Raw genomic sequence first — 27,995 nt, 5'->3', positions numbered from 1 at the left:
GCCGCAGAAAATGTTAAGGGCCAAATTCTCAGCTGAGGCAAATTGGTTCAGGGCCTCCGAAGTCAGTGGAGTGGCACCCATTTGCACCAGAGGAGGATCTGACTGTGCATATACTTTTATATATATATTTATATATATGTGTGTGTATAGATATATTACATAAATATATATGTATGAAATAATTTAAGAAACATCCGAGACAGCATGCTGTGCTCTTGTGTAGGGCCAGGGAGGCTGGGAAGGCAGCTGCTTGCCTCCCCCCGCTCTACCAGCTTTGATTCACAAATGGAAACAGAGTCTTGAATTAAATTAAAAACCGCACGCGCACACACGCACACACACACGACACGGTGCAGAGGCTGTAAAACTCAAGAGGCGTGATGCTGGAAAGTCCAGATGTCCCTGAAGAGATCAGATCAACTAAAGCCAAAGGAGGTGGAAATAAATAAATGAAGGGAAACCAGCGGATGGGATCTCACTTGTGCCGGTGCTGTCTCCGGCGTCAGGTCCCCTGTGTCTGCCCAGGCCCCCGTGGGGACACAGGGACAATGTCACAGCCCCGCTCTGTCCTGGCGGGGCTGTGGTGGGATTGGGAGAGGCTGGTGGGATGCGCATGTCCTGCTGCATTTGCCTTGGACCCGCTTTCTCCTTTGTCACATACTTTGCTTTCACTCCATCTGGGGACTGAGCTTTTTGCCATCTTGGTCTTCAAGGACAAAAGGGAAAACCCAGTCCCAACTAACCCCTCTCCTCTCTCTGCAGAAAGTTCTCCCAGAGCCAGGTTTGGTCCAGCTCAATCCTTCCCGCCAACAGAAGACCTCTGCAGAAGACCTCCTTCCCATGGACTTTCAGAACAGAATGACGTTTAAAAAAAAAAGCAACCCAAAACCCCTAGAAAAACGCAGCGCCCCATAAATTACCACTTCCTTCCAAAACTCCTCCTCGTTCCCCATCCCGCCCTCCCCAACACCCCAGAGGACTGACGGATCCTGGCTCCGACACGCTGCGCTCCGAGCGATCGCTGCTGGCTGCAGCGAGGATGGAGAGCCGGGAAAGCAACCGAACCGAGCATGTGAAGAAACAACCCAAAGGCTTTGGACCACCATCCCCCCGGCCCTCTCCTCTGTGGGAAATAGAAAGCCCCTGGGGCTGCAGCGACCGGGCTGCAGATCAACTGGGGAGCAGGACGTGCTCCACAAAGTAGCTGATGGAGTCCCAGTGCTTCCAGAGGAAGAAGAGGAAGAGGACGAGCAGGGCGGTGCTGAGGATGCGCATGCGGGTCTTCATGAGCGGCGTGATGAAGTTGGCGATGGTGGAGACGAAGACGAGCAGCACGGCCATCAGGGCCAGGATGACGTTGATGAACTTGCCCAGCAGCGCCCGAGCGTTGGCGTTCTCCACCCCTTCCAGCTGCACTACCTGCTGCTGCTGCTGCTGCAGCTCCAGCTTGGTCACCCGCGTCAGGCAGGACTCCACCGCCTCCTGCGAGGGACAGCACATCGGGGCTGGCCAGCGGCTCCGAGGGATGCCCTACGAGGGCTTTTGGTACTTGCCCTGTGCTCTGAGACCTTGCCGCTGCAAAGTTTTACTTGCACAGCTCCGATGGGTGACCGCCTCGGCTCCAAAGGGGTTTCCCTCTGCAAACCCTTGGGCCGTGCGATGCGCGAGGCGTGCCCTGTCCCGCTCTGCCTGTGCCGGGGATGGTCTCGGTGCTGGGAGTACCTACTGCAGCAGGGGAGATGACCCAAACTGGGACAGCGGGGACTATGTGTTGGCCCACACGTGGCTCGTAACAGCCCAGCGCTGCAGCCATCTACCCGGAGCCTTGCCCTGCCTTGAGCACCCTGGGGACTTTAGCACAGTGGGGACCCGCTGGGGCACAGACAGGGATTTTGGGGACGTGGCTTAGTTAGTTACCTGCTTCTTGCTGTGACAGCATCACAGTGAGGACCTCATCTGGAGGGTGCTAGAGAAAGGGATCCCCATTGCTCACCCTCTTTCCCAGCCCAGGGTCCCTCCTTTGCCCTGTGGATGGAGGGTGCAGTGGGGGGGGGGCTGAGCCCTCACGCTCCCCTACCTGGATGTCCCGAGCCCTCTCGTAGGACTGGTAAGCCACCTTCTCCTCCATGCTGGCCAGCTCCTGCTTCAGGTTCGTCATCTCGTTCTGGTGCAGCTCGGTGAGGTCGTTCAGCTGCTCCTCCAGGCGCTCGTACCTGTGCACGGGGATGGAGGGGTGCTGGGGTGGGCAGATCTCCCCGCGGACCCCCCTGCCCTCCTTCCCCTGACACCGGGGAAACCACCCGGCCCCTCCGACCCACCCCGCTCCTGGCTGTAGCTGGTTATGGCTGCCAAAGGGAAAGCAGTGGATGACCCTCCACGGGAGCGGGGCTGCTGGGGGGGTCTGGCGGTGAGGAGGGCAGTGGGGACTGTAGCTCCCCATGTCCCTGGCAAGCAGGGCTTAGCAAGACAAGCCCAGGATGGTGGCCTTGTGGTCCCCAAAGAGCCACCCTGGGTGACACGTGCTGCCACCCCGGCACCCACCCATCCCTACCTGTACCGCTCCTCTTGCAAGCACTGCGTCATATAGGTGTAATCCCGCTGCAGCTGCGCCTTGAGGTCCTCCATGGAGTCTTCCAGGTGCGACTGGCTGTCCTTGATCTCCCGGAGCTCCTCTAGGATGGTGTCGAAGTTATTGTGGTGGCTGTCCAGCGTGTTGGACTTGGGGCTCCCCAAGCCGCCGGGTCCTGCCCCTGAGTTGCTGCCACCGGCCGAGCCGGAGGTGGCACTGGAGCACTCATCGTCGCTGCCGTACTTGGGGCTGGAGACCAGGGTGGCACTGCCGCTGAGAGCCCGTGAAGCCTCCTCCGGGTGCCCGTCATCCAGCGTGTCCTTCAGGTGGGCGATATTATCCGCGCTGCCGAACTTGTTCCGGATGAGGCTGGCGAATTCCCGGGGCTTGGAAACCACAGCGGTGTGGGTGGCCTGGGAGAGACCCGAGAGCCCTCCCTTGACGCCTTCCACCACGCCGCCGCCAAAGCCGCTGATGCTGGAGCGAACGTTGGCACCCACGTCCTTGAGACCCTGGTGCATGTCCCGGAAGACATCCTTGGGCTGCCGAGAAGGACCGTTCTGCTCGATCTCCTTCAGCTTCTTGTGGTAGTGCTCCAGCTTCTTGTGTAGCTGCGCGATGGTCTGCGCCGACTTCTGATTCTTCTTCTCGAAAACCTGCTTGATGCGGGAGGCTTGCTGCTTGTCCGCGTTATTGGCCAGCTTCAGGTACTCGGCCACGTTGTCATCCCGCGCCTCCTGCTCGATCTTGATCTGCTCGGTGATCTTGAGGATCTTCTGGTGCAGGTGCTCAATGGCGGCTTTTGTCCTGTGAGGGTCAGGGGTGCCATCGGGGACGTCCAGGCAGACGGTGCCGTCGGTGTCACCGTGCCCGGCGGTGGAGGGCAGGCTGAGCGCGGTCACATCCCCCTTGTCCAGCTGCGAGCAAAGAGAGAGGAGGGCGATGCTCAACGGAGGGAGCTAACACCCCGGCAGCCCCTGGGGAAGGGGCAGGAGAGGAACAGGGTGAGGGGCAGAGGAGGGAGAGGCAGGCAAGAGCTGGGCAGGGGAATAGTTAACCAGAGCAATAGCAAGAAGTTGTTTTTTTTCTGGCTGGTTAAGCATTTCCCAGCCATACCACTACTGCTGGCATCCAGGAATAAGCCAGTTAGAGGGCACAGCGACAAAATAATTAGGGTTTCGGGGCTGGTTTTGGCCAGTGGTTTTCAGCGGGGAGCATCCGCCGCCGGGAGCTCGACTCTGACTTTCCGCCCTTGCTCTGCGTGGAGACGGGCGCCCGCGTTTCTGGGCTGCTGGACACCCAGGGAAAAAGGAGCCAGGAGCTAAAACTGGAACCCATCATCAAATCTCCCACCAAAGCAGTGGTGAGAGCAGGGATTGAGCAATCCGGAGGTATTTTAGTCTCATTTTCAGACTTTGGCTTTTAGCCTAGAGGCACACAGGAGTTTTTCAGCTGAAGAGAAACTCTGCCAGAACCCCAATTTGTGAGTGACTCAGGAGCAGCTCCTGATCCCCAGAGAGCAGCAGGCTGCAGGCGCAGGGGCTCTTTTGCTTTCTTTTCCAAGGTTTCTCACCTGGTAGTGCCAGACTCCTCTTGCAAACACAAGCTGTCGCCTAGAAAGTTCGGACACATGCTGGTTTCCATTTTACAGATGGAAAAATTGGAGCTTTGGGAGAGGAAATCACTTGCCTGAGGCCACACTTAAAATTACTGGCAGAGCCTGGACTGCAACCCAGGGTCCTGCCTCGCGCTCTCCAACTTGGGCATGCTGCTTTGCCACTTGAAAAAAAAAAATCACTAAATCTTTCCAGTTGCTGGGTTTTATATGCAGATTCTTATGCAAATCTCAGTGGTTGTATAAATGGCTCCTGGCTTCTAATTAAGAGCTGCTTGAAAGTTAAATACTGTTGGCAGACCTGAATAATTTCTAATTTCCATCACACTTTCCCCGAATGACCCCTTAATAGGGATAATGCTGCGAGATCATTACTTAGGAGTGTGTTATCACCAGGAAATGCCTTGCGCGGGAGGGAGGAATGTTCTCAAGATGTTGCTTATAAACACTCCCGTCTGCAGCAGGTCCTGCACGGGGCTTGGAAAAGCAGGGGCAAGTGCTGCCCTCCTGTTATTTACTTGTATCTCCTCCTTCCCTGCTGCTGCTGTCCTGTCGGGAGCCCAGGGGTGTTGGGGCTTCATGTGGGGGGTCTCAGCCTCCTCGGGAGACAAAAGCAGACAACCACAAGTTCGGTGGGAGCATCCCCCAGCTCCCTCCCCAAGGTTTTTTCTGCTCTCTCCATTGCAGCAATGCTAAAGCAACCTGGGTCAGGGGCTGGAGGATAAGAGCAAAAGGGAGAATCCAGCAGCCCCCAGCCCGCAGGCAGACACAGGGCAGAGCTGGGAGCTGGCTTCAGTCCAGCTGGAGAAGCACTTTTTAAAAAAAAAAATAATGCCCAACAAACCTGCAGAGTTTTCAGACCCTACTGCCAGGCTATTCTCAGTCTCTCGGCCGGGCTGGGCCCTCCAGCCACCCCACGAAGGGTTTCGCTTTGGTTTCTTATCAAAGGGCAGAAATTAGAAGCAGCAGGAAACAGACCTTTTGCCCAGATGTGCAATTCTCTGTACAGTGAGGGACAAACCGGCCATGGCAAAGGAAAAGGCAGCCCTGGAGATGCTGAAATGGGAAACCCCAGCTGGGCCAGTGAAGGGGAGAAGTTGCTCAAACTTTGTTTCCCAAAAGGGAAAGGTTTGGGAGTCACCCAAACCTTTACCCCTGCAAAGCCGATCTTTTGGATTTATTCATGGGAGTATCTTTGGGAGCACGGGGGGAAGGGAGGGCAGGATGGGTGGTGAACGGCATGGATCCGATGCTGCCCATCCATGCTGACGTGGCTGGGGTGAAATCCTTTCCCCAAGACCCACCAAAAGCTCTGCTCTCTCTCAGACACAGGGCACGTTATAGGAAAGCCACATCAGGTTATTGCTTTGAAAACAACAACCAAAAAAAGACAATACCGATCTCTGCAGTATTAACAGACAGTGCCTGCTAAATCCCAGAAAGCCTAAATGACTGTGCAGTGGATTTAAGCAGGGGATTAGTAAAAGCCACACTTTCCCTACATGCAGAAAACCTTCTGGTAGGCACATCAAAATGAAAGTGCTGTTTTCCAGTGCTTGTTTTCCAGGCAGATTCGGAGGGGAGAGCAGCGGCTGATGTGGGATGCGGGAGGAATGCAGGACGCAGGAAGAAAAATTATTCTTATCAACAGAGTTCAACCCAGGAGAGCTGAGATATGCAAAAGGCTCAAGCTAATAAGCTGAGCAAACAGTACTTAGAGGGCCACGACCGGGCACAATTATGCAATGCTGGTTTATTTGCTGCTGCAGGTTTGAGGGAAGAAAGCCCAGGTGGCAGGTGAGGAGCTCGGGGCCCAACAGCTCGCTCGTGGCCGTGTCCCCGGTGCGGGGCTGTGGGTCTCCCGGCACACCCATGACTGGAAGGGATTTAAACCCATTCTTAAGAAATTGCACAATTATTGCAAAGTTCAGAACAAAACTCTCAAGACACTTACTCATGCCCTGAACTATTCTGTTTTCCATACCCTATAGCCTACTAGGAAGCGCAGTGGATGAGCTAATGCCGTGGCTCGTGCTGCACTGACCCTGAACGAGGACTTTCACTACGAGGCGTGAATGTGGTTCGCAGCTGAAATACAACACGGGGACAAAACGGCTGTGGGAAGGACCATATGCACATTCAAGCACGGAAAAAATAAGTACCACCGAGCTGTCGAGGGATGCTGGCATTCAGGGCAGACCTGAGGAGCTGCTGCACTGATCCGGCAGCTCCATAGCACGGGTGTCACCGTGCCCCGGTCCCTTGGTGGCTGTGGAAAGCCATGAGGCAGAGGCCACGGCCGGCAGAGAAACGCAGGTAGGCAGTGGCCGTGGGGAGGTTGATTTCGGGGCAGTCATTAAATCTGGGTGCTTCTGTGGCCCCTCTTCCCCAGAGCGCTTTATCAGCGTAATTTGGGACAGCATCCGTGCTGCTAGTTGGTGATTCCAACTGGTGTCCCCAGTCCCGTCCCCGTCCCCACGTGCGTTCGCAGCCCCGTGCCTCCCAGAGCGGAGCCGCTATTCCCACCAGACCACGTTACCCACCCCAGGCGTTGAAAATAGAAGCAGGAGCCCTGACTCACACTTCCCACCCTCCTTTCAAGCCTGCAGCAGAGCCCGAAGCAGGCAGCCCTGTGTCCCCCTCCGCGCCCTGCCTGCCGCCCGCTCCCATCCCGTCCCTGGACGGACACAACGGGCCGGCAGCAGCTGCCTCCGTTAATTTACCAGCCTGAGAATAATTTTTCTTACATAACGTAGAGAGGCACGTTAAGGGTTTCAGCTCGCAGCGGACCTTCCCACCCCATCTTTGCTGCACCGGCACGGATCGTGCCGGTGGGGTTCGTTCACGGAGCGCCAGAAACGGAGGTACCGAAAGCCCCTGCGGGTCTCTCTGCCCATCGCCATCCTCCCCGCGGTCTTATTCTAACCCCAAAGGCTGCCGAGACCTACCTCCATCGCGGGCAGGGCTCGGGTCCCCCAGGACTAGTCGGCGTGGGCTGCTCGGCCGCGTCCCCGCAGCATCCCGGAGCCTGGCAGCGATGTGCGGGCAGCGCTGGCTGCCATGGCAGAGTGCCTGAGCAGGGGAAAGCGGCAGCTGACGGCAGCAAAGTTTCAGGAGAGCAGCAGGGTGGGAGGGAGAAGGAGAAGCCTCCAGCAGACCCCCCGTCAGGGCTGGCCCTGTGTCCCCGGGTGCTTCCCGAAGGCGCAGGGACTGAGCCGATAGCTGCAGCGGGATTGCCGACTCAGGAAATCTGCTGGAGCTGTTTACAGCTCTCAGAGAGTGGAGCTTTCAGGGCTGTAATGCAAAACCCCCCTCGTCCCTGTGGCGGGATATTCACACGCCTCCAGCCCCATACGCTGCCTGTGCCCTGACGCAGGGGGTCAGGACGGGCTGTTGTCATCTGCTGTGTCACACACCAGGACATAAAGCCCGAAAGAGGCAGGGGGAGGCATGCACAAAGCAAAACCCTGGGTGGGACCGATGCACGGGAAAAAATAGAGTTGCCAATCAAGGAGCTAGGCAGCCTGAGGTCAGGAACCAGCCAGTTGTGCCAGGACCAGGTGGTGTCTCGACCCATGCCGTGCACTGGGATGGAGCCGGGTCTGGCCCGCTCACGACACAGAGAGCGATGGGGAAGGTTGCACCGACCCGATTCTGCCACGGGAGAACACGCAATGCACAGAAAACACATCCAGCCGACTGACCAGATCCAAGTGTTTGAGACTTCACGTGCAATTAAAAAGATATTAAATGCGGCATCCGAAAAGCAAGCAGAGACGACAGCAGGCTCTGGTTCTGCAGGAGCCGGTGGCAGTCTGGAGTTACCCCCCAGGTGCTGTATTTATGCTGGGGCAGTGGAGCTGGTGAGGGGCCAAAGCAAAAGTCCTGGGTGAGAAAGGAGATGCGGAGCTTGTGCGTTTGACTTTTAGCCAAAACCCACGGGGTTGCACAGAGCAGAGTCGATGTGGTCAGCGCTGCAGGATCAGGCCTGGATAAGAGCGATTGAGGAAAGCGGAATTCAAGCCCACAGCCTTACGCTGTGCCAGACCAAAGCCCTAATGTGCCCTGCAGATGCTGGGGCTGTTCGAAACCTCAAACCAACTGTGGCCACAGATCAGAGCATCTGTGCAGCTGCAGACAACGGGCTAAATGAGGAAGGTTCATTTGCAGCTCTCTGGTATAGTTATTTCTCAAAAAAAGCAACGAGAGAACAACAGCTTAGGAAGTATTCTCAGCCACACATTGAATTGTACAGGCTGGACTGATGAGCTGATCGTGACCTAGATGCATGTTAAATGGAGAAGACCGTGCTGCTCCCACAGCTGAGATAAAGCCGAGCACCACTCAGCATCGCGCTTCCCATCGTCTCTCGGGCTGTTCCTACACCCATCCGTGCCCTGGAAGTGTAACCTGCCATGTCGGAGAGGCTCTGGGTGCAACGTTGCACCTCCGAGCTACCCCGTGGTGCACAGCCCGCACAGCGCAGCCAGCACTGCCCGTGCCGGAGCTGGCCCTGCCCCGGGTTTAGCAGCTGGGGCAGGCAGCGCAAAAATCAACCTGACCCAGCATGGATGGATTCGAAAGGTTTGGTTCGACGGCTCCACAAAAGCACCATCCCCAGGTCTCAGTCCCTCTGTATCCTGCCAATGTGAGCTCCCCTAAACCTCGCCACGGACACTGCCCTTGCAACAGCGATGAAGCTTCCCCGAGGAAACATTTCGCTTCCAGGAGACATCGGCTTTGACAGGTCTGGGGCAGGGGCTGCCGCAAGCTGCCTGCGCTGCTGGGCCACGGGAACACGCGTGGCTGCAGATAAGCTGACCAGCGTGACAGGAGGTAACAGGCACAGAAGCAGCAGCTTCTGCTCGGGCTGCTCTGAGCCGGGAAGGCATTCCCTCGAATCGCCCGCAGCCTTTAGCCTGCTGGACCCAGCAGACCACCCTGGACCAGTGTCGGTACCTACGCTCGCAGCTCTCCATGCATCACTGGGTGCTGGGAGCCAGGAGGAGGCAGAGCCGGAGCAGCCCGTCAGGACCGATCTGTGATGCGAAGCTGCCAAAGCACAGTTTGACACCAATAACTAAAATCCTTGACCCCCTCCAACCCAGGCTGTCACCGTGCCGTGCACGGCACCCTGCCCAGGGCATCCCCAGCCGTGCCGCCGTGCCTGGCAGGTGTTTATATGAGACGGTGCTTGGGAGTAAGGGACAGGCTGAATCGACCACGTGGCAGCGCAGCTCACCAGTGCTGGCTTCCAAAACCAGTGTTGGCTGCTGGCCCCATGGTGGAGAAGCAGTGCTGGAGGGACCTGGCTGGTCCCCGCACCCCAGCCTGGGGACAGCACAGCCCTGCGCTGACCTGAGCATCCCTGCGGGCTACGTAACCCCTATGGGAGTTGCTTCTACGCATGGAGCCATTGGAAGCCCCTGTATTTCCAGGTCCATCCTCTCGGGAGGACAGGATCTCATAGGCAAAAGACTCCCCTCCCCGTCCGGCTGCGAGTTTGCACGAACAAACTCTGTGCATGCCAGTGCTGAGCCCCTTCCCTGCACACCTGCCCACTGTTTGCAGGCACTGGCAGGGGGCTGTGGTACCATCCACAGCAAAGGGCACGGAGAAGAACAGATTCCCCGCTAAGTTAAACCTACCAGGAGCAGAAACCAGCTGTACCTACCATACGGTGCTCAGCTGTGCCGGGGAAGGGAGAGGAAGGAGCAGAGTTTCCTCCCGGTGCCGCACCGACGCTCCGGAGATGTGGGGTACAGCCAGACCCTGTGGGCAACGCCGCAATGCTGCCCACGGGGACCGGTGCTGGCAGCACACACGGCTCCTTGCCGGCGTGGGTAGGAGCCGTGTGTCTCCCGTGGGCCGGCACCGCTCCTCGTCCGTCCCTCCGAACCCACCGAGCTGCCCCAGCGAGGGTGGATTTTGCAGCCTGGCCAAACCCTGGGCCACGGATGCCTCCGGGCATGTCACAGGGCAGATTACCGAGGGACGTTCATCTTTGGTTTAACATCTCTCATAACATCACTTCTCATTTTAGCACAGGAGCCAGAGGTCACTTCCCATCACTCTTCTGCCGTCTCAGCAGGGCAGGAAAAATCCCCAGCTGCACAAGACACTCTGGAAAACACCCTGCTCCGAGCTCTGCTTGCCATTTCCCTCATTTAAAGCACTGGGGCCAGACCCAAAGCCCATCTGCTCCCCGCCGGCTGCTCGCAGCCATGCTGCAGGCAGCGGAGGGAAGCGCTTTTTGGGGCTGCCAGGCACAGCCCTGCTTCTGTGCTGCGACTTGGTCCTCCCAGCCTCTGGTTAAATGTAATGGTCCCCCCCCCCCGAGCCCCCTACACCTTCTGCCAGCTCCCAGCCCCCTGCAAACCCTGCCTGACCTGCCAGGCTGTCCCTGGCCTTGGGGAAGGATGGAGGAGCACAGATTTCCCCAGAGGAGGCTGAAGAAGTGAGGATTTGATAAACGCCAGGATGCTCAGGATGAGACTTTGCAGGCAGCCTGCTGCAATGAGACCTGGAGAGCATTTTTTTTTATTTACTGGGGACCTTGGGCAGCTTGATTCATAGGAAACTGCCTGTTCTCAGCTCCCCAGTGGAAGGGGAAGGTTAGGGTTAGCAAATAATTGCAGAAGCAAGAACGTTGCCTATTAATGCCCCAGCAAAGCGAGGTGGAGCAATGGCGCAGCATCTCCCTACCACACGATGCACAGCCTCCCTTCCATGTGATGCAAAAACCCCGCTGCCACGGGAAAAGTGGGGGTTTTGCAAGGAAATTACCCGAGAGGTTGGTGGTGGACTCCCCTTCATCCTTAGCACCAGCTCTGCTTTAGGAGACTTAGTCCGCTGCTTAGAAAGCGGCAGCTATGTTTTTCAGGCCTGGCTGTAAGAGGCAAATTTAAGAATAAATAAACCCCAGCTCCCATGCAAAGGAAATCCCTGGATAGGCACAAAAGCACAACACATTCGGTGTGTGCCAGCTCTGAGTGGTGCAGAATCTGGCCCTGAATGCTTACCAAGTCCTGGTCTGAGCACCTCAACTAAGAGACAGGTCACCTAGCAATGCAACACAAACACGGCAAATTTTGGACTCAGGCCGGCACGGGCGGCAGCTGGGACCGGGCTTAGCGAGAGCGCACAGGGCCTCAGCTTAGCACAGAGAAGCCGGTACTAAAAAAAGGAGGAAGACCAGCCAAGCTGCACTGGAGTTTCCTCCACTGGGCTGGGAAAGCTGCATACAGATTATCGGGAGCCAGGGTGTTGATACAGGTGAAGAGCTGCAAAGTCCACCGCTTCTTAACCTCACATTCCCGAATGCTTTTGGTGTCCAAAGCAAGCGCCTTCGTGGCTGAGACCTCAACCCTTGCAAGCAGCGGCCACACAGAGCCCAGCAGCAGCCTGACCTTCGCCTGCAGGTACCACCTTGCTCCTCACCCCTTATTCCTGGACATCCCGAGTCCTTCCCTTGCTGGTGCCTAGGAGCAGGAAGGAGAGCGGAGGGGGGTACTTACAAAGACACCCAGCAGAGAATTTAAGAGCAATATCCTTTTCCCGGCACAGGAGTCGGGTGGATGCGGTTCCGGCATGAGGATGCCCTGGTCGCTCCTGCAAAGCGCCTGGCCGGTGCTCCGCGAGGCGGCCGGATCGTCTCCCTCTGTCATGGCTGCGGTTAAGGAGTCGAAGGGGCAGAGAGGATCGTACGACGTGCGTTTGCAGAAGAGGCACTACGAGTCTCTGAGGCAGCCAAGAACAAGCAGCACAGGCTGGTGAGCAGGGAGGGAGCCCGGGGGAGCGGGAACAGGCTGGGTGCCACAGGGGCCGGTCCTGCTCCTCCAACTGTGCTGGGAGAACAAACAGCACCGCCAAGCGCTGCCTGGCCGGGCTGCCTTCCGAACCATGCAGAGAATAAACAAATGAGCCACTGCAGTTCTCCGGTCCCCGTTCCGAGCTGGGATGGTGCCACCATCCCACGGGGCTCTCAGTGGCAGCAGGGGGGGACCATGCTCCTGCACAGCACCTGGCAAAGAGCCCCGCATGGAAGGCGGCTGCGTGGGTACAGATGGGCAGATCCCGGGATCCGTCCCTGCTCCTTGCCCTGGGCTCAGGGAGTCCCTGTGCCTCTGTGCCCATCCATACCATGCAGATCCCAGCATTTCCTAATCCGACACCACATTCTCCGCATTGGGGACTGTCCCTGGTGCCCTGGGCTTGCAGGTCACTGGGAGGGATGTGTCTGCAGAGATGATTCAATGACCATCCCTCACAGGTGAAGCTCTTCAGGGCCCTGCCTATGCTTGGAGAATCTTTGGAAAAATTCCTGCTGCTGTTTTTACTGGAGGGAGTAACCCTGGCAGCTTCAGCAATGGTGCTGCTATTTCGCTTGCTGGGTGACACAGCATTAAAAGCACAAGCAGCACCCCCAGCCCATGCTGCAGCTGGGTTTCGACACCTCTGACAGGGTGCTTGTGCAGCCGGGAGGGACTTTTGGCAGCTGCTGTATGAAGGGTTTGAGAGGGAAGGCAGGGAGAGGCAGAGCCGCAGCAAGGCGAGGAGTCACAAGGCAGGACCCTGCTTTGCTCATCCTGACTCAGGAGCCAAATCCTGCTCTCAGCTACAACCCAGCCGCCTGCCCACGGTGGCAGGGGATGGGCAGGAGAGATCGCGGCATGGACACGAACCTTGCTCCCCCAATCCTGCCCTGTCCACCCTGAACATCCACCCCGTGCACCAGCCGCCCGCTCGACCCAAATCCGCCCGGTGCAGGCGGCAAGGCGACGTTTGCGATGCCTGCCTGTCGGGGAGCGGGAGCTGCTGGTGGGCTGGAAACAACAGCCATATGTCAACGAAGGCTGAGGAACACGATGTCTTTTGCTAGGGGGTGAATCAGTATGAGAGTCTGATATTCTTCTTCGCCTGAATTAATTAAGCAGCAATCTCGGGTATCTTTGTCTTCACAGCTATTATCTGCTTTTCCCAAAGTGCTCCTCAAAGCACCATCCCAAGGGGAGTGAGAGAACGAGTTCCCACCACCCCCCTTTGCTCACAGACTCTCATTCCCCTGTGACACACGGGGAGGTGGAAGTAGAGAGGTGGGAGCCGACCTGGACGTGAGTACTCTCATACCTCCAGTTTTGTGAAGCTCGGCGGGGGCTCAGTTTGCAGCCGAGGCCAGCAGTTCCCCCTGAAAACCCTTGGCACTTGTGGGGTCTCTGCACACCGGTACCCCCTCGGGACCCTGCTCGGATGCCGAGGGGATGCCCAGCTATGGGGCTGTGGGGCTGCAGGGAGGGCAGCTTTACACCATCGTTCCTTCTATTCACTTTTGCAGTCACCGCTGGCCTATTTTAGCTCCTTCCTCTGGGACTTTAAACCAGAACTCGCCCGGAATTTGGGTGGGAGGGGAGGATGTGCTTTGCCTCTGCCAGCAAATCCTCCTAAAGAGATGCAAGAGACTTCACCCGATGCATGGAAATGTTGGCCCTGGTTCCCAGCTGGGGAAACCAAGGCAGGGAGTGAGGGGAAACCCCTGCCTGGGTTAGACATGTGGGAAGAGCAACCAAAGCAGTGAGACTCGAAGGTCCTGCATCCCCTTAGCTCCTGCCAGCTCCTCGGGGATCCTCAGGTGCTCAGCACCTCCAGAGAGCAGGCTACCTGCTCAGGAGCTCAGCTTCAAGCTTCTGGTTTTGGGATCGCTGACCCCAGCGCCACAAAATTCCCATCGAAAGTGAGTTTTAGGGGCAGAAAAGCACTTACCAGCATCCCACCATCTGAGCCACCCCAGCGCGCCCGGCCGACCTCCCTTGCCACCACCGCGTCCTCACCCGCCGCAGGGAGAAAGGATACTCAAGAAGTGCCATGGAGCAAACCCGGATTCCTACTGGCAAGTCCCCAGCCCTGGGGCATCTCCCCTCCGAGCTGGAGCCGGGCTGGGGCTGCTCAGCACCCTGACGGGCCGTGCTGGCCCTGGGGGGTCCCGGCTGGGCTGCACAGAGTCCCCATCCCTGTCCCCGTCCCAGTTGTCGACTGAGACCAGTTCTGGGTAACCGGAGCCGTAGGAGGCGAGAAATCACGTCCCCGCCCTGAAACCAAAGGCGGTCGGATGCCGGCGGGGCCGGAGGGAGCCAGGGCTGAGCTGGACACACTGAAACCAGAAAGCAAATGCCTGGACAGGGGAGATGAACTTTGCCTGATGACCCTGAGCCGCTGGGGCGAGGGCTGAGCCGTCCCGCAGCCTCCTGGCCACCTCTCGCCCAGGTCCCTCCATGCCCATGGGCCACAGCCGCCCCCGGGGTGGATGTTCAGAAACCGCTGGTTTCTCCCCACTGACTATAATCCGTCTCGCCCTGATATAGCCACTGACCCGGCGAGCATCTAAATTTAGCGGGATGAATCTTGCCCTGTGTTTGGAGGGCTGGTGCCCTTGAGGCAGCAGGACGGTGGGGAGGGGGGGCCATAAGGACGGGTCCCCCCCCTGCAAGACAGAGCCCCAGGACGCCGCGGACCACCTCCCGCAGAGACCGGGCAAGCGGCAGGGGACCGGAGGGAGGAGACGGGAGCAGGGAAACGGCACACTTGGGCCACGAGCCCATAAATAAGCGCGACGCAGCCGCTCAGCGGCCGGCCTGGCCTGCGAGCCCAAAGCTGAGACGTGGCACGAAGCCCCCCTGCTCCCCCCCATTCCTCCCCCGTGTCTCACGGGAGAAACAGCCGTTCCGGGAGGCCAAGGCGGCTGCGAGAGGGGCACGGGGGGGGCCACGGGCAGCGGTGGCAGCTGGTGCTGTCGCTTGCCGAGGGATGCCGAGGGCAGACGGGCAGGGAGCCCGGCCAGGGTCCGGCCCCTCGCACCCCTCGGTGGGGGGGGGATGCTCCGCGGGTCCGAGCTGCGCTGCCGGCCGCGGCTGAGCACTTGGCACTCGTGACACTTGTGAGCGGATCCCTCAGGGCTGCCGGGGAGAAGCCGGCTGGGGGTGCGCACGGACGGACGGACGGACGGACGGACACCCGTGCAGGCCGGTGCGGTAACGCTGCCCTCTAACGGCCACCGGCCCCGCGTCCAGCCCGGTCGCAGGGGCTCCCTCCTCTGCTCGGTGTGGGTTGCGGGGGGGGGGGACGACGGGACTCGGAGGGGCCCCCGTGGCCCCGGCCTAACGCGGGGGCTCACCTGGACGTGGACCATCCCGCAGTCCTCGCAGGCGTCCGCGCAGCTCCCCGGCAGCACCAGGCACAAAACCCCACGGCCGCCCCGATCCGGGTCCGGCCGCCCCAACGGGGATGGGGACGCGGTCCCCCCCGGGATGCTCTGCCCCGCCAGCACCGGTGCTCGGTTGACCCCACCGCCACGGGGGATCGGGGTCTGCGGGGAGACCCCACGGCCGCTGCTGCCGGTGCCGGGGCCTCGGTGGCCGTCGCGGTCGGTAATGCCCATCTGCCTACCTCTCCCACAAAGCGCTGGCGGGTCACCAGGAGGAGATTAGTGAGATAAGGAGAAAGCTCTCTAGCTCCCATGGCCACGCGCGGTCCCTGCCCGCAGCCTCCCCCTGCCCCAACCGTGCCGCTGCCGCCGCCGCCGTCACACGTGCCACCGTGTCCGCAAGCCGGCACGTCCTTGTATGAAACGCCGACACCGGCCACGTGCTCCCTCGGACATACCGACACCAACGTACGCCCCAAATATGCCACCTCGCTTTGGCTAAGCGAGCCACGCATGATGGGACATACGGGAGAGTGGCTGCTTGAAACGCAGAGGGGCTCCTGGCCGTTGTTGGTACCCGCAGCCCCGTAGAAGTGGCTCCCCCAGCTCCCCAGCGAGCAGAGATCCATATTCCTGCAAACCAAAGAGCATGTGTCCCATGGGCACACACCAGCCAGCTGCGGTTCTTGGAGCAGAGTCAACATACAAAACCTTAGTCCCAACCCGTGTGCAATTGCCGGTGGGAGGCAGGGGACATCCGAGTCATCCCACCCTCATCGGGAGCTGCTCTTTGCATGCACAAGGTGGGCAGAGCGCGGTGTGGAAGGCTGGGGAGGGGAAGCCACGAGCACATGTGCTCCAGGTGGGCATCACCCTGCAAAGCAAAATCTTGTCCCCAGTGTGTGGCACAGGTGACAGCCCTTTGCTGGCCACCCCCAGCCCCAGCTGGGGGTTACTGCTTGGCGATGCTCGGGGCACAGGGCAGCTGCAGGTGCGGGCAGCGCAGGGGCACACGAGGCATCTGTCTGGTTACACCACGAGCCCCAGCTGGAACCGGTGCCAAATGCCCAGACTGTGCCGTAGTGCCACTCGCCTCCTCCAGCCACCCCATCTGGTCCCTGCTGCCACAGTGCCCCAGCAGCTGCCTCTTCAGGGGACTTATGGGGTGCAGGGGGGAGGAACCGTGTGTGCCCGGCCCTGGCAGGGCAGAGGGTGGCCCAGTGCCGGTGGGGACCGCAGGGAGAGGAACCGGTACAGGTGAAGGTAGGGAAAACTGCAGGAACCTAATTAAGAAAAAAAAAAAGGGAAAAAAAAAAGTCAATAGCGGTTCAAAAAGTGCTTGTTGAGGCTGAGCGATCCCACGAGGGATTAATCCAGCGTGCGCTTAGGCCCTTATGCAATGGATGGAAAATTCAGCATGAAATTTCTGGGGCAAAAATGGCTCTTTCACAGGAGCTTTGTGCACCCCCTGGGACGGTGGCTTCCAAACTGAGGGTGAAATGGGGAGGAGGTGTCTGACCCCAGCAGGACAAGGCAGAAGCGATGTGAAGCGATTGCTGGCCCAAAGCCCCGGTGCAAACCTGCCTGCCAGGGTCTGGCAGAGCCGTGCCCAGGGCATGGCAGCACCAGCCGTCCCCGCGGAAGAGGAGCCGGTTTGCTGCGGGCAGGAGGCTGGGTTTCCTGAGGGCTGTGGAAAAATAATACGGCATGAGAATATCACATAGCTCTTCTTTCTCCAAATAGGTTATTTTTCCACTGCCTCACAAAGGCCCCACTATCGCCTCTCTTCTTATTACTCTTTGTGTCATATGCAGTTAATTATTCATCCCCTTTCTGCACTCTTTGTGCTGCTCTGTGAGCGGGCACGGACCCACTCTGCTCTTGCCTCCCGCCGGGTGCTTCTGTCCCGGTGCAAACTGCCTTGGCTCGAAGCTTCGGCTGTAACCCCAGAGGGCTCAGCGGGACCAGGCTCCTTGCAAGGCCCATGCCACGGGTCAGACGGAAGAAATTTTAGCTGCAGATGCTTAAATTAACAACTTGAATGGCTCCTGGCCCTGCTCAGGCACTTGGTCTGGGTGCAGCGTGCTGGCGGGGAGAGCAGGCACTGCCAGGGAAGGGTCAGGGTGCTCTGATTTGCACAAAGTAAAGTGGGGAGAGGAGGACCTGGGCAGCCGTTTCTTGCAAAGCTGCTGATTTAATGATATGTTTATCCTCTGGGACCAGATTCCCACGTCCCGGCGGTGGCCTCGTCCCCACACGGCTGTGCCAGGGGAGCAGCGCTGGCACCCGCTGCAAGCTGCGAGCGTCAGCTGCAGCTCGGCGCTGAAACTGCCGAGCGAAAACAGAAAGAAAAAGTATCTGGTTCATTCTTTTTCCATTAGCTCAGAGGGCACCAGAAGTGTCCAGGTCAGATTTCCCTCTCGGAGACTCGGTGCCAAGGAGAGAGGAGTGGCTGGCGGGGAGGGCGCATGGGAAGCATCGTCCCCAGCCCCTGCGCCCGCTGGGTCCCACTGCTTGGGGGGAGCACACGGACCTGACATCCCCACTGCTATCCCACCCTGGCAGCTCTGCCCAGCCACTGCCACCCTATTACACAGCTATTCCTGTAAAAGCCACCCAGCCACCCACCCAAGAGCCCCCGCGGGGTGCTGGAGCCTGCCTGGCCATTTCCCCACCCCAAACCCTACCGTTTTGCCAATTCACTGCTGGCATTTTCCAGTAAATTAAAAAAAAAAAGAGGATGCACCTAGCCCTCAGGGCTGCAGAGAGTGGTTTTAAGAGTGTGACCCCCCCCAAGCTCCAAAGACCAAGGAGAGAAGCCGACACAGAGAATCCCACCAGCACCCGGAGCACCTCTCACCGCTCGCACCGTGTCCTCAGCATGCCGTGCCGCTGCGCTAATCTCAGCTGTTTCATAATTAACGGGACTAAACGCTAGATGGAAATACCATCCACTCTATTAGCTCTGCACAGAGCGTTTTAAAAATCACTTTAGACGGGACCAATTTGCAGCCGCCTGGCTGAACCCTTGTAGATGCCCGGCTCTGGGCTACCCGGGATCCCCTCCGACCCCGCGCCGGGCATCCCACCCCACTGGCACAGAGCTTTTGCCAAGTCCCTTTCTTTCTCCCTCAAATCCCACTCTGGGATTCGGACCGGGGCACGTCCCTGCCTCACTTCCCCACGAGAGGAGCATCAACACCAGCAGCCTCCGGACCCGGCTCGCTCCCGGGCAGGGGCTGCCATCCACCGTACCGCACACCCAGTGCCACCAGTGCTGCCCCGACGGGCGGTCTCCTCCCGACAGCGTTTTGGGGTGCTCCGCACCCAGTCTGGTGCCAACCTCCCCGGCATGGGCTCGTGCCCCCCAGCCACCCAGGGATGTCCCCACGGCGCAGGTCTACCTTATCGGCCAGGCACTCGGTGTCCTCGGCGAGCAGGTAGACGGCCCCGCTCTCGGCCAGAAGGATGGCAGTGTCAGTGGTGGAGGAGGACCTGGGGCGGCCCTGGTGCTGATGCAGGATGGCAGTGAGGCTGCTGTCCTGGGGGGCCTTGCGGACGAGGTGGGGGCTCCCTTTCTGGGGCTCCAACGAGCTGCTTTTGGCCCGCCGGCTGCCGCTGTGCAGGCTGGTGCCGCGCTTGATGGAGGGGCGAGAGCGGATCTGCTGCAGCACCCGGTTGAAGGCGGTGGGACGCGCCGGGAGGTCGTGCAGGGACATGGCGTAGGAGACGCGGTGCATCTCCGGGGACCGCTCCTTCTCGTCGGGGGAGTCGTGGTCGGACATGCCGTAGTGCGGCGGCAGTGAGTCCTGCGAGTTCTGGTGCTCCCGCTCTCGCGACCGCCGGCGGCTATGGAAAAGGTGCTTCAGGCCATGGCCGAACATGGAACCTTCGGACAGCTGCTGGATTTTCTGCAGGAGAGGAGAGAAAACAATCCCTGTTACTCTCAGGAAGGGATGGCATCGCCCCACTTCAGCACACACAGCTCTGATGGACGGTGCCCACGCTAGCACCGAACCGAAACGTGAAGCTGGAGGGCTTAAAGAGCTTCTGGAGTGCTCTGGGGACCCCACAGCAGCCCAAAGGGATCTGCAAAAGGGAACAAGCCCTGCTGCCAGCACTGCGCTTTATACCTGTGGAAAAGCATTAAACATTAGTGGCCATTTGATGGCACGCAGGACTGAGCACGGTGGCTCGGGACGGCTCAGGTATGCAGCTCCAACAGCATTCCCCACGCCAGAAGGAGGTCTCCGATGAGCGCTGGCTACCCCTAAAAGTAGCAAGAGGAGCAGAAAGACCCTTCACAGCAATGGAGGGAGGAGGGTGCCTGCTGCAGCCAACGCCACGTGCTGCACAGAGACCCCGATCCTGCGGGCGGCAGGGATGGAGCAGCCTTTTCCCTCGCTAGAAAAGCCAGGGTTACTCCCAGACCTGAAGCCTCGGCCACCGACGCACTGCCAAGAGCCACCTGCTCTCCGAAATGTGCTCTGGGAAGGACCGGGGAGGGCTTTTCCCTGGGGGATTTTCCACGGCCTCCGAGAGCAGCACGGACCAGGCTGGCCTCGCTTATGGGGGTGAAACTGCAGCTCGTGGCCCAGTGCCACCAAATCCAGTCCCTGCTGGGCAGCAACCGGTTTCCAGCAGGAGATGGGGGCATGCCGCTCCCCCGGGTACCCCCGGGTCTTTCTCTCCCAGGGGGCTGAGACTCATGTTCCCACAGAGAACACGGCTTTTCTCGTGACTGCTCCTGGGAATCGGGGTGGACGCTAGCCACGGCGAAGTCATGCAATATGGATGGTGGAACAGATCGTGCTCTTGATTACAGCCGGGTCAGCCTGGAGCGGTTTCCCCGCAGTCACTGGAATGCCCAGATTTGCATCCATGAGAGATTTTGGCTGGGTGCCCTCCGCGGTCCCCTGTGTGTGGTTGAACAGGGGCAGCGGCGTGGGCAGCAACTTCCAGCATCTGCAAAGGGCTCAGCAGATCTCTGGTCCATCACGGCTCCCAGGCAGCCAGTAAACGATTTTGGGACATCGAAAGATGCTCTCGCCTCTCGAAGCAGCCTCAGCTACCAGGACCCCAGCAGATCACAAAGTACGAGTCTGCCCTGTTGCTCTCTGTCTCGATTTTGGACTTAAGCTGAGCACTCTACCTTTGAGGACGCCAGTCCTGACCCTGCTGACGTTCAGGGGCATTTCGCCACTGATTTACCGCAGCTGGGATTCTCCCCAGGGATGCTGGTTCCCGTAACTGCGGTGCTACTATTAACTCATGCTTGAAAACCAGTGTTGAAGCAGGCACAGAACTGGGAGCTACTTATAGCCCCAGCGGACACTTGGCAAAAGCCCCGGCTTTTAGAAGAGCAGTGATGTTTGAGACACGACCTCCTGGAGCTGCAGACTGTGGAGGATTTCATGGCCATACAGAAAGGACGACTCCTAAAAATCCCAGACATTAAAGCCACAAGGTCCAAATCCACAAGGGCCTAATTCTCATCACACCTGTAATATTGACAAGGAATCAGCAATTAGATCCTGTGTCACTAAACGCTGTAGGCAAACCCTTTAATCCTTCTGTTATCCATTCATAATGAAAATTTCTATCCTTTTGGTTTTTCCTAGGAAATATACAATAAATCTACAGTGCCAAATTGCTACTTCAGGAAATAGTGATTTAAATTTTATTCTATTCATAGGGTCTCTATGGAAACAGAGACAGCATTAGATAGGTAATAACTATAAACCCACAGATTTCTACCATCAAGGGTATGGCATACCCTCGGATGCACAGTTAGCCCTTTAGAATGTCCAAGTGAAAAGAAACAACCAACTCCCTCCCTTGAGGATAACGAAAACAAAATAAAAGTGAAGCTGGCGATAAAGGAGAGGATGTTTTTCCAGCACCAGCCTGAAGGTGGAAGCCAGCTGCCCTCAGGGGGTTCTTGGCCCAACAGCTCGATCTGATAGAAATTCACCTTTTAAAAGAAACTCTCCCCAGGCCCTTTCCAAGTTTTCCTGAAAGAACCTTTCCTGGGCTCTGCAGGTAGGGCTCCCGGCGGGACAGTAAGGAATCTGCATGGGAAAAGGGGGGAGGGAAGCAAAAAGAGGAATCCCAGCCCTGCTGTTCCGGGCTTGAACCCCACCGGATTGACAGCTTGTCAAGAGAAAGGCTTGCCTACATTAGAGAGTTGTCAGGAGTGGTCACCACGAACAAGCCATTCTGCAATGCCTATTGCAGAGAATTTGTTGATATAAAAACTCTGTTTTCTTATGTTACTCCGGGATATTACTGTACTTCCAAAGCACAGGCATTTTTCTGGCACGAAACTACTTGTGGCTCAGAACAGAGCGTCTGCACGGGCTATTTTGGAACAGCCATTGCTTAATAACTGATGCAATGGATACAGAGATTAATTTCTCAGTGTAGACAGCTGTAAAACACTAAGATTAATACAAAAATATCTTTATTTCTTTTGTCTCTTTCATTAATGCAGCCAGTGTCTCTTGCTCGGCAGCAGGGACTTGTTTCTGTGGACTTCAAAGGAGCGGCTCCTGCTTCACGTCCCCCGTAAGTGGATCAGTTTGGCGCACAGTTTGGCTGAGCACAGCTCTGGGCTGATCACGGTCGCACTCTCTGCCTCCTTCTTACATGTTTATCCACTGATGGAAACTAATCGCGAAAATGTGAGAAGCCAGCAGGGGTCTGCACGACCCACCCTTGTACCCATCCCACCACCCTGCCTGCACCGAGAGCAGAGTCCCAGCCTTGTGGGGACACCACGGGGACAAGCCACGCCTGGCCAAGAGCTGAAAAAGACCATTTTAACCCAAACCAACATATCTCGCAGGAAAACAGTGACTTGGATGACTGTTTTGACTGGGACGCTGCTCTTAGGCAATGTCCCATGGGAGAGCCAGGTGCTGCCCTTGCCCACTGTGGCAGGGATGCGCATCCCCCCCGCCTGCTCCGGCCGTGCCGGGCTCTCCAGGGCTGGTGTTCCTGCCGCTGCCAAACGGCCACGCAGCCTCAAACCTCCCAGTTTCTCACTAAATGGTTTTCCAGCTCTGCCCCGACATCCAAACCTCTTACTCGGCTTTCAGACATGTAAGGAGGGGATCTTGTTGCCATGACGTTATAGCACAGCCACGTGCTGTGAAATCCTGCTCAATTATTATTATTATTAATTATTTATATCCCTGGCCTGCCCAGAGGCTCCAGCCAAGACTCTGGAGCCCTTTGGAGGCATTGCACAGACACAGTGGAAGACTGTCCCATCATACCCCGTCCCATCACATCCCGTCCCATCTCATCCCATCCCGTCCCATCCCGTCCCGTCCCATCCTGTCCCGTCCCGTCCCATCCCATCCCATCCCGTCCCATCCCGTCCCATCCTATCCCACAGCACTCCATATTTTAAGGCACGGGGGGAGCCATTCCCGCAGTGAGCAGAGACAGGGAAGGCCACGCCACCGAGCAGCTCGCAGCCCCGCAAACAGCCGCAGGACCCCGGGAGGTCCTGCTCACCCCCGCACAGGGTTTCTAGTCCTCCTGCTGCTTTCTCCGGCTGATCCTCCCACGGGTCCCCAGCAAGGGGGTCCTACCACCACCCAGCACCCCATTGCCAGCAGCCAGGCTGGGGGCCGGGGGCAGAGTCGTCCCCCCAGGGTGGCAGCCAGCCCAGTTGCCCCTCGCAGCCTTATCTCACACCAGCATCCCGAGCCCCCGTTCTGCCGCTCCTCCTGCTGCCACAAACGCCAAGGAAAACGTATAGATGTTCTAAAATGGAAAATAAAGCACTCCCCCACACACGCTTCTCCTCCCGGGGACAGGATGAGAGAACAAACATGTGACAAACGTTAGTCATGTTGTTTAATGCACTACCAAAACGCTATAGTGACACGCAGTTCCTTAAACTCTCTCCGGAATAACATCTGCGGGGCTGGCGCCGACTGCCCAGGTGTGGCTCCAGCTGGGGGGGCTGCGGACCCCCGCGAGCTCCTGACGTCGGTGGGTGGCATTTGCAGGGCAGATCTCTGCTGCCGGTGCTGAGAGGAGCCAGATGTGCTGCCGGGGGAGTAAGACAGCGAGTGGCAGCCCACGACCGCTTCTTCCACGGCTGTCACCTCTGCCTCTCCTGAACTGACTGCGGGGATGCCGAGTGCTGCAATTCAGTGGGAAGCAAGGATGGGGACCCTGGGGGGGTCAGATCTGGGGGGGGGGACTGGGACCGTAGGCAGTCGGGCACGGAGCGCTTGGCCTCAGCCGAGCAGCCCACACCAACGTGAGCGTGTGTCTGCTGGGAAGCGTCACACAGCTCCCGGGAGGGCAGCACACCCCGGCCTCGGCTCTCGCCCCTCCATCGTGCCTGGCACAAACCCTGGGGAAATACGCTGTCCCCCTGGCTACACCCTGCCCGGGAGGATGCTCTCCTCTCCCTGGGGGGCTGGGGGGTCCCAGCGTGCAGCTCCGCAGCAGTGAGAGTGGGGACCCGCTGGGGTCCCTGCCAGCAGCCCGAGAGCTTTTGATGAGCGATGCCCCGGGGAGATGATGGATGCAGCCGCTCCAGGGACCGTGCTGCTCCTGCTTGAGCTGCTTGACGACAGCTCCATCCCACTAACCGCAGGGGAGCCGGCTCACCTTGGCGGTGTCCTTTCAAGACCAAAATATGCCTGGAAAATTGTTCGTGCGAGGGATTAAATATAAATGTACCTGAGGGTTTAGAATAGGGGCTGGCGACCTTTACGGAGAGGAGTCGTCCTCTGCATCCTCCCTGCAGAGAGCAGCCTGCACAGGCACTGCCGTGAGGGGGCCTCTGAACCGCACCAGGGGTTCTCCACCCCCCAGACCCATCCCCTTGTAGCGAGGGACCTTTGAAAAAATTAAACTAGCTGAGTGGGTTTGACCTGCTACGGGAGGTTAATGCTTCACCCTGTCCCCTCCAGCCACTCCTGTCCCAACCCCATTGCTCAGGGCAGGACCTGTGCTGGGGACTGAAGGTCCCGTGGTGGGACGTCCCCTTGTCCTTCATCTTCCTCCTCCCCAGGAGAGGCTCCCCAGCTCTGGGAAGCCCAGGGGAAGCTTTTTGTCCATGGATGTGGGGTTTGGATCAGGCCCTGGGAAGAGGGAAGAGCTTAGGCCAGTGCCTCTGGACTCCTGCTGATCTTGGCTTTCAGGTTCAAAGGAGAGAAAGGTGGGAGCCATGGAGACCAAGATCGTGAAATGGGAGATGGAAATTGTCAGGCTTCAACTTTCAGCCCTTGGCCAGATCGGCCCATTTGGGAACAGAGAGAGAGACAGAGAGACAGGGAAAACACTCAGCTCTGAGATGCTCAGGGAAAGTGGGAGTGGGACCAAGCGGTGAATGCCTTGGTGGTGGGATGCCCCGGACACCCCAGCAGCCACGAGAGGCTGATGTCTCCTTCTGCAGTGTTTTGTATGGATCCAGTCACTCTGCTGCAGAGCACAGAAATCCCTGCCACCCAACATATTTTTGAGCAGAACTATGTGTCATGCATCTGCTTTGCTCCTTGCCAGAACTTATTTTTTTTTTCTCTTTTCCCCTAATGGAGCCCTCGCCCTCGGCAAAGGAGCTGGAGTCAGGGCTGGGGAATGGAGAGCTGCCGCGGATCTGCCGGGGTTAGGGGATGGAGATGATACAAGGCAGCCTGTTGTTTCCAGGTTGCCAACTCAAATCCATCTTTGACTGGCAGCAAACAAAAGTTTACATCTGACGCTTGTTCACTGTCCATGGGGAGATGAACGTGTGGGTCTTGGTGTGTGGCACCATGCCAGCCTGGGGACAGCAGAGGGGCCAAGGACCAGCTTGGTTGAACCCACCCCACCGTGGGGAATGCAGTGCAGCTCCAGAGGGGGTTTGGGGCAGGAAGAATTTAAGATTATATTAATGATGCCACTAATTGTAGCAACAGGAGACGAAGTGGCTGAATCGGTGGTGTCTGTGGCGGGGCCAGGCAGAGCGCCCAGCTCTGCTGCGGAACCTGTGGGCAGCACCAAGACGCAGTTTTTCATGCGTTCTGCCTGGCGAAGCAAGTTTGAGGATTCACTCCATGCGGGCAATTAATTGCTGAGCTACAAATGCGTTAAAGTTGAGCATCGTGAAGCAAACCTGCATTAGGGTATCATACTCGCATCGATAAAATCAATGAGTGTTTGGCCACTGCTGTTGCTGTGAGCTGGACCGGGCTGCAGACCAGGCTGAGCTCCAGACCAGGCTGAGCTCCAGCTCAGAGCTGGACGTGCTGACCGAGGAACGCTTGGCCTGGAGGCCATCCCCATCGTAAGCTGCGGCTCCTCTTGCCCCACGCTCCCACCCCTGTCTGACTCACTGTACAGGCGAAAAGGGCCCCGGGTGGGATGGAGAGAGGCTGGGGGATGATGAGGATGAGAAACATCACCTTGGCCAAGCCAAGGCGAGCCTCCTCGAGGTAAGGGTGTCCCACCCCACCAAGCCTTGCGTGGCCCTGAGCACCACATCCCCACGGATGTGCCTTCCCCTGGCACGGGGCTCTCCCCTCCAGCTGTTTTTAGGGCAGCAGCAGCAGCTGTACATCACATTGGCAAAGCCAAAACGGCCTCAGGAGCATGAGCTGCTGCTCAGACCTCGAGGAAAAGGCACCGCGAGTCACAGCAAGGTGCGTCCTGCAACCACAGGGCTTCTTGTGCTTAAAGCAGCCGAGTTCTCCTATGGGAACGGGGGTTTTTATTTCCTGGCTGCCTTTCTGGAAGGATTGCATGCAGGCACGGCAGCAGCCTGGCAGTCCCGGCTGTGCTTCCCAGCTCCCGCATGACCTTGATCATGCTGGTAAGACCTAGGCCAAGCGACAGGCTGGGGTGCTCCCCAACAAAGGTCTCCGTCCTGGCTGCCCCTGGGTCACCAGGGACATTTTCCACTATAGTCCAGGTCTTTTTGAAACCAAAGAATGGAAGCGGCACCTCCGTACCACCACGGCACGACTGCCACATCACCTGTGACAGTGCTGCCACGAGCGCACTCTGCCCACGGCCGCAACGCGCTGCAGCGCCTGAAGACACCAAAGTTACAAGCAGGGAATTAATCTCTGCAACATAAAACCCCACCGCATCCACACCAGCGGGACCCTGTTGAACGGCCAGGGGTCAGAGCTGCTCCAATTTCAAACCCACGGGAAATTTCTGCCCAATTTCACCCGGGACCAGCTCGTCCTGCCTGCCCGCATCCCTGCCTGCACCCCGCCACCGGAGACCGGCTCCCTTCCCTCCCGCAGCGCTGCAGTGCCGCGTAACTTGTTTTCCTCATTAACCGGACACAGCCCGAAGGCACAGGAGGAGCAGCCTCGGGGCCATTTATACACCGTCACTTCCCGGCTGCTGCAGCACTAATCCTATCAGTGCGGCTGGCGGTTCCCCGCGCATCTCCCCCACGCTCAGCACTGGGGTGACTCTGGCCATTATTTACTGGGGTCTGCTCAGCCCCTCTGCAGGGGGACAGCCCTGTTACCCCCCAAAAAGCCTGCTTGGGTGATGGAAACCGGCTCCAGACCTGCCCCGGGGTGTGACCCTCGTGCCCGCAGCCCCTTTTGCCAAGGGCGCGTGGTGTCACCGGGTTCCTCCCACCTCTCCCATCGCCGTCCTATTATTATCGCTGCTCTCGGTGGCCAGGCTGCAGCAGGGCCACGGCCTCGGCAGTGCCCAGCCCCGTGCGTGCTTGTGCAAGCCTCCCGCGAGGCATCTTGACCCTGGGAGGTGGCCCACTGTGGAGGCACCTGCACCCCAGGGGCAGACCCTCCCTTGGGGGCATCCCCAGTGCAGAAGCATCCCCAATCCGGGAGCATCCCAACTTGGGACCTCTTCATCCCGGAAGCATCCCCATCCCAGGAACATCCTCATTGCAGGAGCATCTTCATCACAGGAGCATCCCCACCCCGGGACCATCCCCATCCCAGGACCATCCCCACCCTGGGACCATCCCCATCCCAGGAGCATCCTCATCCAGGAGCATCCCCATCCAGGAGCATCCTCATCCCGGGGCCATCCCACATCCCCCAAGGTCACACCTGTAGCAGAGCCGGGACCAGGGTGTGGGGACGGTGGTACCCCACCGAGGCGTACATCCCACCGGTAACCCCGCTGGCTGCTCACACACACCGGTAACCCCAACGGTAACGCCGTAGGGTGCTCGCCCGGCTGGGAACCCCACCGTTGACCCTAAGGGGGTCCTCACCCCTCCGGTGACCCCACCGGGATGCTCGTCCCACCGGTACCCGCCGGCCGGTGCCATCGCGGCTCACCTTCAGGTCGGGGGGCTTGCTGCGCGGCGGCGGGACGGCTCCCGCCTCCGGGGCCGCCGCCGCCGCCGCCGCTGCTGCCGCTGCCGCCTCCCCGGGCTTGGCCTCCATGGCGGCGGGACCGGGCGGCTCCCCCTCGGCGCCGGGGTCCTCCTCGGGCTGCCGTAGCTCGTCCGACCGGCACCGCTTCATACCGGTGCGCCGTGTGCCCCCGGGAGGCGGGGGGAGCCTACGGCCGCGGCGGCGGCGGCGGCGGCGGCGGCGGCGGGCGGCGCCCGGGCGGCCGCTGAGGGGCCCGCGGGCTCCGCGCCCCCGTCCCGCCCGCCCCTG

General features: G+C 58.9%; 1 protein-coding gene across 7 annotated transcripts; it reads right to left on the bottom strand.

The window, feature by feature from the left end:
• Positions 1-111: 111 nt before the first annotated feature.
• TMCC2 (transmembrane and coiled-coil domain family 2) lies at positions 112-27,995 on the bottom strand. 7 transcript variants are annotated; one of them, XM_052815140.1, is made up of 6 exons: positions 15,352-15,435; positions 14,034-14,331; positions 11,702-11,844; positions 2,552-3,486; positions 2,078-2,213; positions 112-1,482 (listed from the first exon to the last, which is right to left on the bottom strand). In XM_052815140.1, exons 3-6 carry the CDS (start codon positions 11,774-11,776, stop codon positions 1,171-1,173), a joined length of 1,458 nt encoding a protein of 485 aa, XP_052671100.1. In that variant the 5' UTR covers positions 11,777-11,844; positions 14,034-14,331; positions 15,352-15,435; the 3' UTR covers positions 112-1,170. The 7 variants fall into 7 exon arrangements, with proteins under 7 accessions (XP_052671100.1, XP_052671097.1, XP_052671103.1 ...); XM_052815137.1 differs by lacking the exons at positions 11,702-11,844; positions 14,034-14,331; positions 15,352-15,435 and adding exons at positions 18,786-19,292; positions 27,669-27,995; XM_052815143.1 differs by lacking the exon at positions 11,702-11,844 and having other exon boundaries at positions 13,944-14,331; positions 15,352-15,433.

This window comes from Harpia harpyja, chromosome 19 (assembly GCF_026419915.1).
Source record: "Harpia harpyja isolate bHarHar1 chromosome 19, bHarHar1 primary haplotype, whole genome shotgun sequence".
NCBI lineage: Eukaryota > Metazoa > Chordata > Aves > Accipitriformes > Accipitridae > Harpia > Harpia harpyja.
This window is presented reverse-complemented; position numbering and strand designations above follow the sequence as displayed.